The sequence below is a fragment of the Talpa occidentalis genome, unplaced genomic scaffold (genome assembly GCF_014898055.3).
Source record: "Talpa occidentalis isolate TD23 unplaced genomic scaffold, MPIMG_talOcc4v2.1, whole genome shotgun sequence".
Lineage (NCBI taxonomy): Eukaryota > Metazoa > Chordata > Mammalia > Eulipotyphla > Talpidae > Talpa > Talpa occidentalis.
Window position 1 is genome coordinate 80,371,738 of NW_026555331.1, and position 19,865 is coordinate 80,391,602.

At 40.0% G+C, this 19,865-nt stretch overlaps 1 protein-coding gene across 2 annotated transcripts in view; it reads left to right on the top strand.

Moving 5' to 3' along the window:
- Positions 1-19,865, top strand: part of ZNF804B (zinc finger protein 804B) — an 800,208-nt gene that overhangs the window by 289,178 nt on the left and 491,165 nt on the right. Inside the window, exon 1 of one of the 2 annotated variants that reach the window (XM_054692314.1) lies at positions 18,849-19,276. The exons of the other annotated variant lie outside the window; for it this stretch is intronic. Within the exon in view, the coding sequence (XP_054548289.1) occupies positions 19,169-19,276 (108 nt within the window). The 5' untranslated portion in view covers positions 18,849-19,168. Of the gene's footprint in view, positions 1-18,848; positions 19,277-19,865 lie in introns of those variants that run through there. 2 annotated transcript variants of the gene reach the window in all.

Genomic DNA, 19,865 nt, shown 5'->3' on the forward strand with positions numbered 1-19,865 from the left:
GAGCCCAGGGTTTATTGAAGTGGGAATTTATGAAGAGTTGATATTTAGAATGGAGTTATCAATATTGCTTTTTTTTTTTTTTTTTTTTTTTATAAATTTTATTGTTATATTCCCCATACAATTTCAGCCCCCCATTCTGACCCCAATCCCTCCCCTCCCGCCCCCGCCCCCCTAAAAGTGTCTCTGGTTCATAGTTTTTTGTTGATTTTGATTTTCACTTTCTTATAGTTATTCATTTTCCTAATCCCTTATTTAAGTTTTCTAGATTCCTGCTATGAGTGAGACCATCCGGTATTTTTCTTTTTCTTTTTGGCTTATTTCGCTGAGCATGATCCCTTCCAGCGCCATCCATGTTGCAGCAAATTGCATGTGTTTATCTTTTTTGAATGCTGAGTAATATTCCATGGTATATATGTACCACATCTTCTTGATCCAGTCATCTATTTTTGGGCATTTGGGTTGTTTCCAAAGCTTAGCTATTGTAAACAGTGCTGCTATAAACATAGGGGTGCAGGTGTTCTTTGGAATTGATGTTTCTGTGTCCTTTGGGTAAATACCTAGGAGTGGAATTGCTGGGTCATATGGAAGCTCTATGTTTAGTAGGTCCAGAAATCTCCACACAGCTTTCCACAGTGGTTGGACCAGTTTGCACTCCCACCAACAGTGCAGAAGAGTTCCTTTTTCTCCACACCCTCGCCAACATTTGTTGTTGCTAGTTTTTTTAATATGTGCCATTCTCACTGGTGTAAGATGGTATCTCATGGTAGTTTTGATTTGCATTTCCCTGATGACAAGTGATGTTGAACATTTTTTCATATGCCTGTTGGCCATTTGCATTTCCTCTTCAGAGAAGTTTCTTTTAAGCTCTTCTGCCCATTTTTTGACTGGATTATTTTCTTTGTTGTTGTTGAGTCTCATCAGCTCTTTGCAGATTTTTGTGATCAGTCCTTTATCATTAGTGTTGGGTGCAAAAATGTTCTCCCAGTTGGTGGGGTTTCTCTTTGTTTTTGTTATTGTCTCTTTTGCTGTGCAAAAGCTCTTTAATTTGATATAGTTCCAGCTGTTTATCTTTGCCTTCACTATCACTGCTTTGGGTGATGTGTCTGTAAAGATGTCTTTGATGTGCAAATCACGTAGTGTTTCGCCTATATTTCCTTCTATATATTTTATGGTTTCAGGTCTTATGTCTAGTTCTTTAATCCATTTTGAGTTGATTTTTGTGTATGGTGTGAGGTGGTGGTCAAGCTTCATTCTTTTGCATGTAGCGACCCAGTTTTCCCAGCACCATTTATTGAACAAACTTTCTTTGCTCCAATGCATAGTCTTTGCTCCTTTGTCAAAGATTAGTTGACCATAAATCTGTGGGTTTATTTCTGGATTTTCTATTCGATTCCATTGGTCTGTATGTCTGTTCTTGTTCCAATACCATGCAGTTTTGATTATTATGGCTTTGTAGTATAGTTTGAAGTCTGGGAGTCTGATGCCTCCATTCCCTTCTTTTTTTTCAGGAGAGCTTTGGCTATTCGGGGTTTTTGTGATTCCATATGAATTTCATCAATAATTGTTCTATTTCTTTGAAGAATGACATTGAAATTTTGATTGGAATAGCATTGAATCTGTATATTGCTTTTGGTAGGATGGCCATTTTAATAATGTTTATTCTTCCAATCCATGAGCAGGGGATGTCTCTCCATTTCTTTGTGTCTTCTTCTATTTCTTTTAACAGTGTTTTATAGTTTTCTTTGTATAGGTCCTTTATCTCTTTTGTTAGATTTATTCCCAATATTTGATTTTTTTTGTTTCAATAACAAAAGGGATGGTCTTTTTGATTTCTTCTTCTTCAGATTTATTGTTTGTGTATAGGAAGGCTACTGACTTTTGCATGTTGATTTTGTATCCTGCCACTTTACTGAACTGATTGATGAGTTGAATTAGCTTTTCTGTGGAGTTTTTGGGGTTCTCTATGTATAATATCATATCGTCTGCAAATAGTGATAGTTTGACTTCTTCTTTTCCTATTTGGATTCCTTGGATGTCTTTCTCTTGTCTTATTGCCCTGGCTAGGACTTCCAGTATTATATTGAAAAGCAATGGTGAGAGTGGACATCCTTGTCTTGTTCCAGATCTTAATGGAATTGCTTTCAGCTTTTCACCATTGAGAATGATACTGGCTGTTGGCTTGTCATAGATGGCCTTTATGATGTTGAGGTATGTTCCTTGTATCCCAAGAACTTCAAGGGCTTTTATCATGAATGGGTGTTGCACTTTGTCGAAAGCTTTCTCAGCATCTATTGATATTATCATATGGTTTTTATATTTCTTTTTGTTGATGTGTTGGATAACGTTGATTGATTTTCGGATGTTAAACCATCCTTGTGCCCCTGGAATGAATCCAACTTGGTCGTGGTGAATTATCTTATGGATACATTGTTGGATTCTGATAGCTAAAATTTTATTGAGGATTTTTGCATCAGTGTTCATTAGGGAGATTGGCCTGTAGTTTTCCTTTTTTGTGTTGTCCTTGTTCGGTTTTGGTATTAGTGTAATGTTGGCTTCATAGAACGTGTTTGGTATTGTCCCTTCCTTCTCAATTTTTTGGAAGAGTTTGTGAAGGATAGGCACTAATTCGTCTCTGAATGTTTGGTAGAATTCATTTGTAAATCCATCAGGTCCTGGGCTTTTGTTTTTGGGGAGGTTTTTGATTACCATTTCAATTTCGCTAATTGTAATTGGTCTGTTTAGGTGTTCTATTTCTTCTTTATCTAGCTTTGGGTGATTGTAGAGTTGTAGGAATTTGTCCATCTCCTCTAGATTGTTAAACTTGTTTCCATATAACTGTTCATAGTAGTTACTGATTATTCTTTTGATTTCTGCTGTGTCCGTTGTGATTTCTCCTCTTTCATTGATGATCCTGTTTATTTGTGCTTTCTCCCTTTTTTCCTTTGTGAGCCTGGCTAGGGGTTTGTCTATTTTATTGATTTTTTCAAAGAACCAGCTCTTGGTTTCATTGATCTTTTGGATTGTTTTTTTAGTTTCAATTTCATTTATTTCTGCTTTGATTTTTATTATTTCTTTTCTTCTACTGGTTTTGGGGTTTTCTTGTTGTTCTTTTTCTAGATCTTTGAGCTTCGAGATTAGGTTGTTTCTTTGCGTTCTTTCTTGTTTCTTGATGTGAGCTTCTATTGCTATATATTTTCCTCTTATTACTGCTTTTGCTGCATCCCATACATTTAGGATATTGGTGTCCTCCTTGTCGTTCAATTCAAAAAATTTTTTAATTTCTTCTTTGATCTCCTCATTAGTCCAATGGTCTTCCAGTAGTGTGGTTTTTAATCTCCATGAGGTAGGAAAGTTCCTTGCCTTCTTTTTATGGTTTATTTCTAGTTTGATGCCTTCATGGTCAGAAAAGATGGTTGATATGATTTCAATCTTGGTGTATCTGTTGATGTTTGTCTTGTGCCCCAGTATGTGATCGATCCTGGAGAATGATCCGTGTGCGCTTGAGAAAAATGTGTACTCCGTTTTTTTGGGGTTTAGTGTTCTATAGATGTCTGTTAAGCCCAATTGCTCTAGGTCTTTATTTAGAGCTTTGGTTTCTTTACTTATTTTTTGTCTTGTTGATCTATCCATTGTTGATAGTGGTGTGTTGAAGTCTCCCACTACGTATGTGTTTTCTCTGATGTCTGTTTTCAGAGAGGACAACAGTTGTCTGATATATTTTGGTGCTCCTTCGTTTGGTGAGTATATGTTAATGAGTGTTATTTCTTCTTGAAGTATTGTCCCCTTGATCATAATGTAGTGACCATTGGGGTCTCTTTTTATCTTTTTGAGTTTGAAATCTGTTTTATCTGATATAAGTATAGCTGTTCCTGCTTTCTTTTTTGGTCCATTTGCTTGTAGGATTGTTTTCCATCCTTTAACTTTGAGCCTATTTTTATCTTTTGTAGCTAAATGTGTTTCCTGGAGACAGCAAAAGGTTGGGTTTTGTTTCTTAATCCAGGCTGCAACTCTGTGTCTTTTTATTGAAGAGTTTAGTCCATTTACATTTAGAGTTAATATTGATATGTTAACATCTGTATTTGCCATTGTGTTTGTCTTTCCTTTGATTTTATTTATTTATTCTTTTAATAACTTTTTTTTTTTTTTGGCCTTCTTTCATTGTTATTCGTCGCTCTGAGGTTCTGGCTTTAGGACTCCTTGTAGTATTTTTTGGAGTGGGGGTTTAGTTGCAATGAAATTCCGGAGTTTCTGTTTGTCTGGGAAGGTCCATATTCTTTCTTCAAAGAGGAAGGAGAGCTTTGCGGGATAGAGTATTCTTGGTTGGCATCTGTTTTCTTGGAGTCTGTTGACTATGTCCCTCCACTCTCTCCTTGCCCGTAGTGTTTCTTCGGAGAAGTCTGATGTCAGCCTGATTGGTTTTCCTTTGAATGTTATCTGTTTCTTCCCTCTTGCCAGCTTCATTATTTTTTCCTTGTCCTGGATTCTTGGGAGCTTTACTATTATGTGTCTTGCTGTATTTTCCTTTCGTCGTGGAAGTTTGGTGTTCTTCTTGCTTCTTGTATATCAATTTTCAGCTCCTTCTTCACATTTGGGAAGTTCTCTTCAATTATCTCTTTGAATATTTTCTTGTTCCTACATCTCTCTCCTCTCCTTCTGGTATTCCTATAACTCTTATATTTTCTTTCCTCATGGAGTCAGATAGTTCCCGAAGTCTTTCTTCGTTCTTTTTCCTTCGTACTTCTCTTTCCTTCTCTGTTTTGGTTCTTTTTATTTCTGTGTCTTCAAGATTACTTATTCGTTCTTCCATTTCATCAATTCTGCTTTCATTGCTTTTCCCAGAATTCTTTAGTTCTTCCATTAATTCTTTGATCTCCTGCATTTCTTTTACTTCCCTCTTTAGGGACTCAATTTCTTTCTTCTGACCATTGTTTTCCCTCTCTAGAGACTCAATTGCATTCTTCTGATCGTTGATTATTTTTCCCTTATCATTGTTTTCCTTTATGACTTCTGTCAGTTTTTTAATCACGGCAATTTTAAATTCTCTTTCTGGAAGGCTCAGAAATTCTTCCAAGTTATTGTCGTTGCAATCTGGGGGCTGGCTTTCTTTTTGTGGTGTGCTTTTTCTCTGGAGAGTTGCTAGGTTGCGTGTGGTTCTTCTCCTCCCTACTGTCTGTTTTCTAATTTGCCGTATGCGTTGGGACACTGTGTTGTTGGGACTTGCCGGCATCTTGAGTGGGCTTCTCTGTTCCCCTCTGGTTCTTCCAGGAATCATCTGTCTGTTTCAAGCAGCCTTTACTGGAGAAAGGTCCCTGTTCTAAAATGCCGATGTGGGGACACACTCCCCTGTGCGCCTGGTCTGCCCCGGCGGTGGGTTCCTGCTCCCCTCTGGGCTTGGACTGCAGGCCAGAGGGGGTCTGGCGTGGGCGAACTTCCCCCGCTCACCTCTGGCTCCTGAGGAAGCCTTCTGCAGGTAGTCTTTACTGAAGAAATGTCCCTGTTCTAAAATGGTGATGTGGGACACACTCCCTGCGCTTCTGGTCACAGGCACACTATTCTGCGCGCCTGGTCTGCCCCGGCTGTGGGTGCTCGCTCTCCCTGTGGGCTCAGACTACTTGTTCAGAAGGGGCCCGGTGTGGGCTAACTCCCCAGCTGGCCACTAGCTCCTTCAGTAGCCTGTGCTGGGGTCACGTCGCTAGGTGGCACCAGAGATCTCTCCTAGAGCCCTTGGGGAGCTGATTTTCCACCCCGTGGGACAGGGAGCAGAGCGGGGATGGTAGGGTACACCTCAACGGCTTTGGGGTGCTGTGTCTGCCTTGTGCCCCACCGTCGTGGGGAACCCACGCCCCTAATTTCGTGCCCCGGGTCTCAGTTCCAAAGCCCTCAGTTCCAGGACGCGGGCTGTAGCCCAGATCAATGGCGCGGGAATGGCGCCTTTTGAATCCCGCTCCCCTGCCTGGGCGCCTTGTTCCTGCTCACTCAGGGAGGGCCTCCGCCCGGGTCTCAATTCCAAAGCCCTCAGTTCCAGGACGCGGGCTGTAGCCCAGATCAGTGGCGCGGGAATGGCGCCTTTTGAATCCCGCTCCCCTGCCTGGGCGCCTTGTTCCTGCTCACTCAGGGAGGGCCTCCGCCGTCTCCCCGCAAGCCTAGGTCGCAGGCGCAGGGCCCTGGGCAGCTGCAATCCGAGCGCCGCTTTCTCGCAAGCTTACCGGGCGGCCGGGGCTGTGTGCTGGTGCTGGTCTCCTCCTGGGGGGCGGGGCTCTCTTTAATGGCGTCTGGAGCTCACCTCCTCGGCGGATCCTGCAGGGTTCGCCTCAGCTCCCGTTCACGGGGTGTGGTGGCTGAAATAGTTCCTTTCCACTCACAGTCCCACTTGCTGCATCCGTTTTTCTTGTTGGGCGTTTTGGTTTGTTGTTTCCCTCGTCTCTGCCGGTCAGAGAGTGCCGCCTCTGTGGGCGGGGGAGGGGAGCAAGGTTCTGCGCTTCCCTCCCTTCTCGTCCTCTTTATGGCCACTTTCTTCTTCGGGTAGTTTGCTGGAGTCGTCCGTTTATCTTCCGTGTCCAAGTTCTCACTGGGACCTGCCGCTTTTCCTCCCTATTCACTTTTTTTAATGGGAGATCTTACTCGCAGCGTCTCCTCGCCGCCATGTTGCTCCGCCCCTCTCAATATTGCTTTAATAAAGACAGTTCAACTAGCAAGAACACTTCTATTTAGTAAAGATTTGAAAAATGGTGTAATGTTTTCGTAAAACTGAGCAAAAAAAAAAAAACACGTTTCATAGTATCAATAGAGTTATCATACATACCATTTTTTCACCATTTATTAGTGAATCCCCACAGGGGATTCACACAAACACACACAAACAGCACCTTACGTAGATAATGGTCCTGTCCATAAAAAGCATTTGAAAAGTTTAGCTTGTGAAAAGATGGTTTCTAGGATAAATGAAATAAGATAACATGTAAAACACTAAAAGAGTCTTCAATAAAATATCTAAATCACTGAGACAGAGAGGGAGAGAGAGAATAGAAGCAGTATATATACACACACACACACACGTGTGCATGCGTGTGTGCACAAACAATACCCACATACCTACATATATATATACACACACATAATTTATATGTGTGTATATATATATATATCACATTCTTAATCTACTTATCTTTCCTTAGGTACTTAGGTTATTTCCATAACTTGGCTATTGTAAATAGTGCTTCAATGAACACAGGAGAGCATATATCCCTTCAAATCAGTGTGTTTGGCATTAATGATAGATACCTAGGAGTTGAATTACTACATCATATGGTAGATATTAATATTTTGAATACCTCTATAATGTTTTCCATAAGGAATGGGCTATTTTGCATTCCTGCGAACGGTGTATGAGGGTACCATTTTCTCCAGCACCTTCCCCAATGCTTGTTGTTTTGGGCTTTTTGAAATGTGCATTTCACATTTATGAGATGATAGCTCTTTGTGATTTTGTGGTTTTGATTGCGTCTCCCTGATGCTAAGTGATGATGAGCATTCTTCATGTGCCTATTGACCATCTGTATGTCTTCTTGATGAGAAAATATATTATTGAGCAAATGAATATAATAATTCCAGCAGAACTTCTAGCCCAGGTGTAATGAACATTCCAATGCAGGCATAATTACCAAGTTTGCTTACTTAGATCTCCTTCCTTTCAATATTCATGGCCAGGGCCTCAGCACTCTTATCTACAAGGTCGGGCAGCCAACTAGCTGGTCTATCTCTCCAAGGCCATCCCCGAATGCCTGCATCTTTCCCCCCTTGCCTTGCCCCTCTTGTCTGGGGACTTTGCCATAGATGGCTGTGCCTGCTGAAAAACGATGCTATCGGTGTAACAGACATGGAGACAGTTGTGTATAAAAGGAATCCTTGGTCTTTAAACCGGTGCTCAGACCTTACGGGACTACCCAGGTCTGGGATTTCATGCATGCCTAATAAAGCTGCTTCTGACCTCACCATTCCTGAAGTATTGCTTGTTCTTCCTCTCCCTGGGTCAAAAGCAGAATCTATTTCCACAACATTCTTAGGAAAAGTATCCAATTTACCCTTCTGTCCATTTCACAAAATAAATTTTGTTTGATAAAGTTATTATAAAAAGTTTTTTTAGATTATAAAAAATTTTTTTAGATTTTTCATATCATGGTAGTTTTTTTTTTTTTTTTGGCTTGTCAACTGTCTTTTTATTTATATCTCAGTAGCAATTTTTTTATTTTATATATTTTTGTATAATTTTTCATTTTTACACAAGGTGTGCATTTTCCTCTTGGTTATAGTGCGCATACAATTCCCACCCCCCTTGTTTTCACCCTAATCCCTCCTCCCCCCACCCACTGTGTCTCTGGTTTATAGCTGGAAGGGATCATACTCAGCGCAATAAGCCAGAAAGAAAAATAGAAATACCGGATGGTCTTACTCATAGCAGGAATTTAGAAAATCTAAATAAGGGACCAGGAAAAAGACTAATTATAACAAAGTAAAAATCAAAATCAACATGGTGATTTATTTTAACGACAGAATCACAATGTCTCTTTTAGTTAAACATCTGATGGATTTTAAAAAATCTAGATCTGCTTCCCTTTTTGGTGCATGTTGTCCTGGTCAGCAATGGCAGCAACGGGGTCCTGTGTCTCTGGCCTTCTGCTAGGGTTTGCCATACCTGTGCTGACCTTTGTTGCAAGAGGGCTGAGCCCTCAAGTGGAAGGCCCTCACCTCTTTCATTTTACTTTTTGGGGTAGGTATGAACATAATTAATACTTTCCCAAAAAGCACTTGAAGTGCTACTTCATTGCTTACTTTTGTCTGCATCAGGCCTGTGATGTTTCCTAGGGAGATGCTAACCTCTCTCTATTTATAACCTTCTATGAATCCACTTCCCACGAGCTCTGAAGGTGAATAAAGAGAACCCAGACTACCTGAGCTTTGGGGATCACAGGGCTGATTTATGCCATTAGTATGCACATGGTCAGAAAAATCTGTGTGCTTAAGCTCTCCTTCTGCCCTTGCTTGAGATGACCAGTATACTGATCTCCTACACCTTTACTTGTAGTAAATGACTAAAAAATGAAATAATTTATCTTTGATTGGTCATAGGAAAAAATTCCTGAAAATATAACAAACAGAAAATGCCACCAGAAAATCAGGCAATGACTTGAATATTTTTAAGCTTCCCTGGACTCTGGTTTCTTCATCTGTCAAATGAACCGTGTTAAATTTAAAAATATGTATACCTTAAAATTGGTTTTGTAACATACATTAAGGAAATGAACAAATCATGTGATGAATGCTATAGGACTCATAATCAATCTTTGTACCCTTTCCTTACTATCCCTTAAAGGTAAATGCTAACTTGATTTCCAATACCATCAATTATTTTTTGCCAGTTTTTTTAATTTTATATAAATAGAATCAAACATTTTGGTCAACTGGATGTCTACGAGATTAGTATTGTTTTTGTATGTTTGCTTGTTTCCATTGCTATAATGTTACCCTATCTGAATCTATCCCTGTTTTTATCTGTTCTACAGTTGGTAAACACTCTACAGTTGTTTCCATTTGAGGGTTATTATGAGTAATTCCCTAATAAACATGCTTGTATATCTATTTTTGGTGATCACATACATGTACAAGTGATATGGAATTACTGGGCTATATAAACACTTCACTTTAGGATATACAAACACTTCACTTTAGGAGATGTTGCCAACAGATTTTAGAATTGTTACATAAATTGTAGTATACAAAAATATATAAAGTTACAATCATCACTTATCCTTGCCAATACTGGCACTGTGAGTCTCTTTGATTGTAATCATTCTAGTGGGTGTATACTGATATCTCATTGAATCTTTAGTGTAGATCTCAAAGAATTTTTACACACACACACATGCACACACCTACTACTACCCAATTAATGATGTAGAACATTGACAGTACTCAGTAAGACTGTACTAGACCTATTCTTAGTAATATACCCCGCACAAGGGATAACCACTTTTTTGATTTCCATCATGATGGATTAATTCTATCTGCTATTAAACTTTTTACAGATATAATCATACAGTTTTTGTTATTTGTGTCTCATCTTCTCATCTTTTTTTTTTTAAAGATTTATTTTTATTTATTTATGCAAGCAGTGGGTACAGTCAGAAGCGCGGGAGGGTGAGAGAATTCACCAGAGCCAGAGCGGGGAGCAGAGCAGGCAGAAGGACCGAAGTACACTGCTGAGCGGAGCAGCGGGCGGCAGGAGAGGTCTGCGCGCCATGTGGGACCCTCCTCTGGTGGCTGGGGAGCAGCCGGGGATCGAACCTGCGCTACAGGGGCTGCGGGCAGCTTCGCAACCCAGTGCTCAACCGCTGCGCCACCGGGGAGGCCCATCATCTTTTATTTATATAGCTATGGTACTAATGTTATTACACACAACAGTTGCTTTTCTTTTTATATTGTATCATTTTCAATTTAATGACTTGTGTTATATCTTATTTATTCTTTTGGTGATAGACATTTGAATAGTTCTAATTTTTGACTATTCAGACTAAAGCCTCTTAAATATTCCTGTATGTGTCTTTGGTGGATAAAATGTTCATTTTTAGTTGGTGTTTAACTAGGAATAAAATTTCTGGGTTATAGAAAATGTATGTTTAACTTTAATAGATACAGCCAAGCAGACTCCCAGATAGGGTTTTCTTTTTTTTTTTTTTTTTTTTTATAGAGGCATGTTTTATTTATTTATTTTGTTTGTTTGTTTGTTTTTGTTTATACATGCACTGGGTACAGTCAGAAGCGCGGGAGGGTGAGAGAATTCACCAGAGCCAGAGCAGGGACCAGAGCAGGCAGAAGGACCAAAGTACACTGCTGAGGGGAGCAGCGGGCGGCAGGAGAGGTCTGCGCGCCATGTGGGATCCTCCGCCGGTGGCCGGGGAGCAGCCGGGGATCGAACCGGCGCCGCAGAGGCCACGGGCAGCTTCGCAACCCAGCGCTCAACCACTGCGCCACCGGGGAGGCCCCCCAAATAGGGTTTTCAATTTAAACTATGACTAAGAGAATTTCAGATTCTTTTCACCACTTTATACTTTGGTTAATTTTTTTTAAATTTTAGTCTTTCTGGAGGCTTTATAGTGATATGTCATTGATGTGTTAATTTGCATTTCTCTGATGAGTAATTATACGGAGCGTCTTTTCTTATGTTTATTGAATTTTTCAATATCTTCTTTGGTGAAGTGCCTTTGAAGCCACTCTCTTAATTTTTCATTTTCTTCCTTTAGTATTGATTTGTAGTTGTTCATATATTTGGCTTACTTTTTTTTATCTCTATATTGCCTCTATTTTCTCTCAGTGTATTTTTAATCATAGGATGGTGTTATTTATTGCAAATTCCCAGAATTTTAAAATGGGCACTTTATTAGCTGTCTTTTGTCTTATTTAAATAATAAAAATTACATGAAATTATTAATTTTTATTTCTCTTTAAATGGCAGGATTCTACATCCTGCTTGAAATCTCATATACCTGAGATTCTAAAGTAGCTGCCCACATAGATGCTCAATCTGTTCCTTGGTGTTTCCTATATCAATGTAATTCACAGGTTCACATTACCAGCCTTACTCTGTAGGTGTCAGTGTGGAACCCTACTTTAGGCAATCCATTTCTAAGGTCTGAGTTTGTTAACCAGACCTTTTGCCTTGATGGGGTGAATATATTTGAGGGACAACAAATTCCTCTTGGGCTGTCTTGTACTTAAGATTGCCAACCTGGGCCTCCCCAGTGGCGAAGCGGTTGAGCGCTGGGTTGCGAAGCTGCCCGCAGCTTCTGCAACACCGGTTCGATCACCGGCCACTGGGCGAGCGTCCCACATGGCGCGCAGACCTCTCCTGCCGCCCGCTGCTCCCCTCAGCAGTGGACTTCGTCAGTCTGCCTGCTCTGTTCCGCTCTCCGCTCTGCCTCTGTTGAATTCTCTCACCCTCCCATGCTTCTGACTATACCCAGTGCTTGTATAAATAAATAAAATAAAATCTTTAAAAAAAGAAAAAGATTGCCAACCTTTAGCCACCAAGTAATATAAGCTTCAGTGTAACTGAGTATATAGTTTCTGTTGTTGGGTCAGGAATGCACCAGCATGTCCCCAGGGACACACTGAGGGACCAGTCATGGAACAAATTTGCAAGGTAAGACTCGGCTACTCAGTGAGCAGCCCTCTTGTTATTTATTAGCGGTAACAAACAAGCATGATTAATTATGTGACAATGACAAGAGGAGCGGGGTCCAGGGGAAACAAAGGGTAATCAACTTTATGGGGAACAGGAGAGAACATGTCAGCCACATAAATAGGGAGGACTTCTTGTGCAGGTACTTACAATTTCTAAACTACTCCCAGACCACCTCAAACCATGGCCACACAATCATTCAATGGCTACCTAGGCATCCCCCACTGGCCTCATGATGTGGGCCATTGTCTTAGGCAGTCATGCAGGAGTGCCTTATCCAAATCCTTCACACCCACGGGTGTGTAGAGAGGCCATACACACACAGGTTAGAGGCTCCAGGTGGTAGAAAGGCAACCTTCTATAACAGTGTTTCAAGTCAGGATATAAAGAGTAAAATTTGAGAGGAGAAACCAAGGATTTAGATAATGTTCAATAATTTTGGAAATATTTTAGTTTAAATGGAGGAATTAGTAGAATTTGACCAAATGTTTCTTTGAAGACATATCTAACAAATCCCTAAAATATTGCAACCCTGATGTTAGAATTTCTCATTTGTGTGCATATATATATATATATATATATATATACACACACACACACAATTTAGCTATATTAGTGGTAAGTTAATAGAAAATAATTCATTCACTGCTCAAATATCAATTAAGAATTTGTGCATTGCTTTAGGTGTTAGAAATATAGAAGTAGGAACATGGAACAACAGTTCTCTGGTTTTATAGTTGTCATTCAAGAATGAGAACATAAATATACAAGGAAATATTTAATTTATTAACCATTTAATAGTATAAAATATTAAAGTAGGTTCTACTACTCATCTAATAAAGTGGCATTGACAAAATAATAGACAAATAGGTAAATGGAACAATACAGAGTCCAGAAATGTACAAATAAAGTCATGTGATATTTGACAAAGAACAAAGATAATTCAATGGAAAAGGAATAATCTTTTCAGATGATGGTGCTGGAATAATGCAGTCAACATGCAGGAAAAAAAAAAAAAACTTAGTGTTTGAACTTTTACAAAAAATTAACTCACATAGTCCTAAATGTAAAGTATAAAGCATTAAACTCTTAGAAGAAAGGAAAAAAATCTAAGTGACCTTAGGTTTGATGGTGACTTTTTAGGTAGAACACTAAAAGTACAATCCATGAAAGAAAAAAAATATATGATTTGGAATATATTAAAACAAAAACTTTTCTTCTGCAAAAGATATTGTTAAGAAATAAAAATAAGCCATATGATAGGAGCAAATATTTGCAAAATGCGTATCTGATAAAGGAAATATACATATAAATATATATGCACATAGAAATATGAAATATACATAGAACTCTACAACTTAAGAGAAAGAAAATAAATAATGAAACATAAAAATGGACAAATAATGTAAACATATTCCTCAGCAAAGAAGATACACAGATGGCAAAAATGCATTATATTATTAGGTGTTTGCAAATTGAAACTGTAATTACATACCACTACATACCTATTAGAATGGCTAAAATCCAAAATACTGATAACACCGAAAGCTGGTGAAGATAGGCAGTAACAGAAACTCATCCTTTTGTTGATGGGATTGTTGGCAGGAAGACAATTTGACAGTTTCTTACAAAACTAAATACCAGCTCCAGCAATTGTATTCCTTGGCATTTATCCAAATGAGTTAAAAATTTATGTCCATAAAGATTTTACTGAGGTGTATGTCAGGTAGTGTTTCACCTATATTTCATATTTTATGGTTTCAGGTCTTATGTCTAGTTCTTTAATCCATTTTGAGTTGGTTTTTGTGCATAGTGTGAGGTAGTAGTCAAGCTTCATTCTTTTGCATTGAAAATCCATATATTGTGAAAAAATGAAAAGTGATGTAAGAAATATATAAAAGAAAAAAAGAAAAAAGTAAAAGTTAAAAAAAAAATTATATCCACACAAAAACCTGTGCATGAATGTTTATAGCAGTTGTTGCAAAAACTTAGAAGTGACCAACATGCCCTTTAGTAGTTGAACAGGTAAATAAACTGTGATACTTTGATACAATGGTATTTGTTTTCTATGGTTCTTAATAATAAAATAACACAAATTGGGTTGTTTCAGTGGCAGAAATTGTCTTGTGGTTCTGGAAGCTAGAAATCTAAAATCAAGGCATGAAGGATTGGTTCCTTGTGAGGATCAATCCTGTGAGGGAGATTTTCTTCCTAGTTGGTAGATTGCTTATAATCTTTTGCATTTCTTGGTTTGTGGCATTGTAACTCCGGTCTTTACATGGCATTCTCGCTGCGCCTTTGTCTTTGTGTCCAAATTTATCCTTTTTATAAGAATATAGTCATACTGGATTAGGGCCCACTCCAAAGACCTTAACTTCATCATTTGCAAAGATGCTATTTCCAACTAAGGTAAGGCTTCATTAACAGGGGATGCTGACTTCAACATTTGGGAAGGGGTTGTATAATTTAACCCATAACATAATGGAAAACTCTTACCATATTCCATTATCACAGCAATAAGAATAAATGAGATCTAAAGTCACTAAAAGACATGTGGGGACTTAATATTTTTGCTGAGGTATCTGTCCACTTTTTTTTTAATTCTTTGTATAATTTGGATACCACTACTTTATCATTAAGAAGCAATGCTGCAAACCATATGGTTCCAACTATGTGACATTCTTGAAAAGATAAAAATAATAACACAGTTAAAAAAAATCAGTGTTTGCTAGGGATTCAGGGGAGTACAGGAAGAGATGAATAGGTCCACAGGGGATTTTTAGAATAGTTAAGCTATTCTATATGATACTGAAATAGTGGGTATCATGGTATCATACATTTATCCAAACCCATAGATCATACAGCACAACGAGTGAAGTATAATTTAAGTATGGGCTTTACTTAAAAGTATTATATTAATGTTAACTAATGAATTTTAACAAATGTACCCCACAAAAATATTAATAATAGGGGGAATAAAGCATATTGGGCATGGAGGTAAGAAGGTATGTGAGAACCATCTGTACTTTATGCTCAATTTTTTTTTGAATCTAAAATTTCTCTAAAAATTTTGTGTGGATCTCCCTGGTGGCCTAGGGGTTAAGTCTCAGCATTATCATTGCTATGGCCAGGGAGCTAATCTACATGGCACAGCAGACCCCTCCTGTCTTGCCTACTGCTCCCCAAAGCAGTATATTTCAGTAGATCTGCCTGTTCTGCTTCCCACTCTGTCTCTAGTGAATCCTCTCAACCACCACCTCCGCACCTCTGACCTACACCCTAGTTCTTCTATGAAATAAACTAACAAGCAAATAAATATTTAAAAAATTTTTGTGATGATTTGTTTTAAAAACCAAGTTAACTGTGGTCAAGAGATCCTAGACATTGCCATTATTTTGGGTTGTAAGGAAGGTCTTTCTGAATAGAAAAAAAAATATTTATTTATTTTTAAAGATTTATTTATTTTTATACTACAGCTGGGTACAGGCCAGAGGCGCGGGAGGGTGCGAGGATTCACCAGAGACAGAGCGGGGAGCAGAACAGGCAGACCAACCGAAATACACTGCTGAGGGGAAAAGTGGGCGAGACAGGAGAGGTCTGCTGTGCCATGTGGGAATTTCCCTGGCTGGCCAGGAATCGAGCCTGTGCTGCAGAGGCTACCAACAGCTTCACAGTGCTGCACTCAACCCGCTCCCTGCGCCACTGGGGAGGCCCCAACAGAAAAAAAATTAAATGTGACCTAAAAGAAGAAAATATATTTCTATTTTGAGAATAAGATAAAATATATCCAAAAGAAAAAACAGAGGCTCACCAGTGCAGACAGACTGAGTGTGTTTGGGCAAGGAAGAGGAGCAGAGGAAGAGGGAAATTTAGTTGCAGAGGATAGTCAGAAACTGGAGTAAGCAGGACTTTTAAAACAGTATATAGTTTTAATTTTATTCTGAGTATGTGAAGCTATTAGATGATTTGATAGGCAGGTATTAAGATGTCATCTTTATTTAAAAATATCACTTTGTCTACTAGTTTTAGATGGTAAATTGTAGATAGAGGCAACATTGGAAATAGGGAGATTATTTAGGAGGATATTGTAATGGTCCAAGCAGGAGGTAATGATAGTTTGGATTAATGTTGGGTAGTTGATAAGAAGATAGGAGGATTGACTTGGAATATGTTGATAAAGGTGATAGAAGAGAGGGTATTTTACTCCCTGACTCAGCCATGAATCTGGAAATATGCAGTAATATCAAATTGGCTATAGACTGGCATTCATGCCCTTTACCACTCATATACCCTTCCTTTGATTGAAAGTTCACTAACAGCATTTTTTTTAAATTAATGGACCTTATAAAATTGCACATGATGTTTGATGCTTGCTTTTCATAATGTTTGTTGATTTGGAATTTGACTTGTGTTTAAAACTCATTTAATATGGGTTTAAAGTGTTTTACTGTCTTCAGTTTCTCTGAAAATTTTTAATTACTGGAGTTGGAAAGAAAGTATCTTTTATTATATTATGTATCAGTATACATCCTCCTCAGCATACATCTTCTATAAAAAGAGGATGTATACTAGCTAGATTTATCATGGTTATCATTTTGTAATACATGCAAATATTGAATAATTATGTTGTACACCTGAAGTAATGAAATGTTGTATATCAGGTATACCACCCTAAAAGAATCTACTTTATTCACTTCATTGGCAAAGTTTTTACCTATATTTGAAAATTCACTGCTTACATTGCTCAAATATGTTGTTTTCTTTGTACAGAATAAATCTAATATCAAAAATGAGTACTATTATTTACTGTCAACTTTGAACCATTTGCAGTCTTAATTTGAATAAACAGCATTGTTAAACATATCAGGGATGTGATGTTTCATTTTTCACTGCTCTCTCCATTTTTTTTTATTTTCAAAAGTTCTTATTAGTAAGATAGTTACAAAATAATGCCTATAAGATTTAAATTGCACAATTTCTGTTTTAGTAATTTTCAATTCAAAATTGAAATTTCAAAACTTGAAATTTGAACTGTCATTTTTAATCTTATGTACTAAGAAGCTGTTTATAAGCACTTTTAAAACACTAGAAAAAGATGTTCCAAAACTTTTAAGATTAGAAATATGTGTCTCTTAATAAAATAAGAAATAACTACGTTATTTGTAACTATGTTAACGAAAGTCAGATCTTCATTGGATAGTTACAAAAGCTGTAGTTACTGGATTTTTGTTTGCTTGTTTATGAGGTTTATGAGTTGACTTAATAGAAAAAAACTGAATTACCTGCTTTCTTTTACCAATTTCTGTCATTGTGAGAGATCCTCAGTGTCCACCAGGGTGCCAATGGGGACATTGCTAGAAATTGGAGGGGAGAAAAGTGCTGAGCATTACGGGAGCACTAGCCTTAGCCTTTTCATTAATTTCAGTGTTGGGACAACCCTTCATCTTCTCCCCACAAACGGGAGAAGCCATGTGGGGTGGAATTCACAGACCCCCATTCGGTCAGTAACAGGGTGGAGTGAAGGACATACTGCCTCCTGTATCTGGAAGGTCTTCCTTCTCTTTTCTGCATACCTTTCTGCGTGTCTTTTATTCTCAGTGCAGCTTGCTCCCTAGTGGCTATGTTTAGAGCAAATGCTATATAATGTCCGTTAGAAAAACACTTCGGAAGGGTAATTGGAAGTTATGAAGACACAAACACCCTATACAGACCAAAAATGTTTGCCTCTTAAAGATATAGAATGACTTGTAGGCGAATCTTTGTAACTCTCTATATCGTGTGTGTGTGTGTGTGTGTGTGTGCACGCGCGCGCGCTCGCTCAGGTGTATGTGATTATTTTCCTTATGTAAGTTTTCTACCTAAAACTTCCTTCCTTTTTTTTAACATTATCAACCATAGCGCATCTAGTCTTTGGGTCCTATTCGGTGCTGCACAAATCCCTCTCGCAGCCTACTGGGGAGCTGTTGCTTCTGCCGATGCCATTGGCTGCGGGGCCGCTGGAGAAGAGCTGGAGGAGAGCAGGCGGCGAGAGTCCAGGAAACTCTTCCGCTCTGCTCCACCTCGGCTCACCTCAGGTCATCCCCGGCCCCCGCTCGCCAACACATTGCAAAGTTGGCCCAGAGACAGGGCCGAGGGGCCACGGGGCTGGAAAGGCTGATGGCAGGATGCTGGCGAGGCGCAGCCCGCAGCCCCGAGAGCCTCCCGGCGCCGCAGCGGCAGCTGCTGCGTCCTCGTCCAGCCGCCCCGCGCGCCCCCTGCCTCCCGGGCGGCGGCGCTGACTGCTCCCGTTCACTGGTCGCCGTGTCCCCAACTCCCTGTCCTCCCTCCAGCCCGTCCGTCGCCTCCTTTGTCCTTTGCCCGCCACTGCAGCGGGGGCAGCGCCGCGGCTTTCCCGAGGACTCCCCGCCGCTCTCCCCGCACAGGCTGCCGCGTCTCTGAGTCCCGGCGCCCCAGCCCGGCGCCCAGTCCGCGGACTCCGGGGGCGGCGGACGGGCGCCCGCGCCGGAGCCCCCAGCTTCCGCGGGCCTGCACCTGCCGCGAAGGCGGGGGCGCGGGGCGGGGGGCGAGAGGAAAGAGGCGGGGGGAGCTCCTGATTCTCCGCGGACCCAGGAAGTTGTCCTTAAAAAAATAGATCGCCGGCCCGGTGGAGCATTCACCTCCTCAGAGCAGCATGTGGACGGGCTCGCTGTGTCCCCTAAGTGGTCTGTGGCTGCTGCTGTCATCGCCGCCGCCGTCAAAGAGCTGCCACGGGCAGCAGGAGCCCGCACAGGGTGAGAAGCGGAGACGCGCAACTGCAACTGCCTCGTCCCCTGCTTACTGTTGACCGCTTCTTCTCGGGAGGTGGCAGTCACGGTTGCTGCTGAGAACCAGCCCGCATTCCCACGGCAGGTCGCCTGGTGAGGAGTTGAGACGGTGCCTCCTGCACGGACCCACATGGCTTGTTACCTGGTCATCAGTTCGAGACATCTCAGCAATGGGCACTACCGGGGCATTAAAGGAGTCTTCAGAGGTCCCCTTTGCAAGAATGGATCGCCTTCTCCGGTAACCTGCACGCACGCGTACACACACACACACACACACACACACACACTCCTCTCTCTCTCTCTCTCTCTCTCTCTCTCTCTCTCTCTCTCTCTCTCTCTCTCTCTCTCTCTCTCAAGTAAATATAAGCAAAAATATATCCTCTTGATACAGTGAATAGGTGATGGATATCATTAGGTACACTGTATCTGTTTACACAATTTATTGACAGACTCTTAACAGTGAGGGATGTGTGTTTACATATGTATTTTCAACACATTTATTAGTATCCATAGTGCTGTGGATGCAAATATTTACTGAGTGCAGTTAACTGCAAGACTGTAAAGGTAGTTCCTGTGTGCTATGTGAAGTTATGAATTTGCTGATTTGCGTAGTATGTAGAAAGTTTGAGTGGCACTTTATAACCATGCTTTGGTTGGGATTAGTTTTAATGTTGTTACTTTAAAAGAAAAGCAGACTCTAAAGATTTTACTTGAGGGTACTTGCTAAAGGAAAGGTGTTAATGCTGAAACTTGATTAAATCTAAAAGTTACCTATGTAGATTCCTTAAGGACAGCCAGAGTTCTTTGTGGAAATACAAAGATACAAA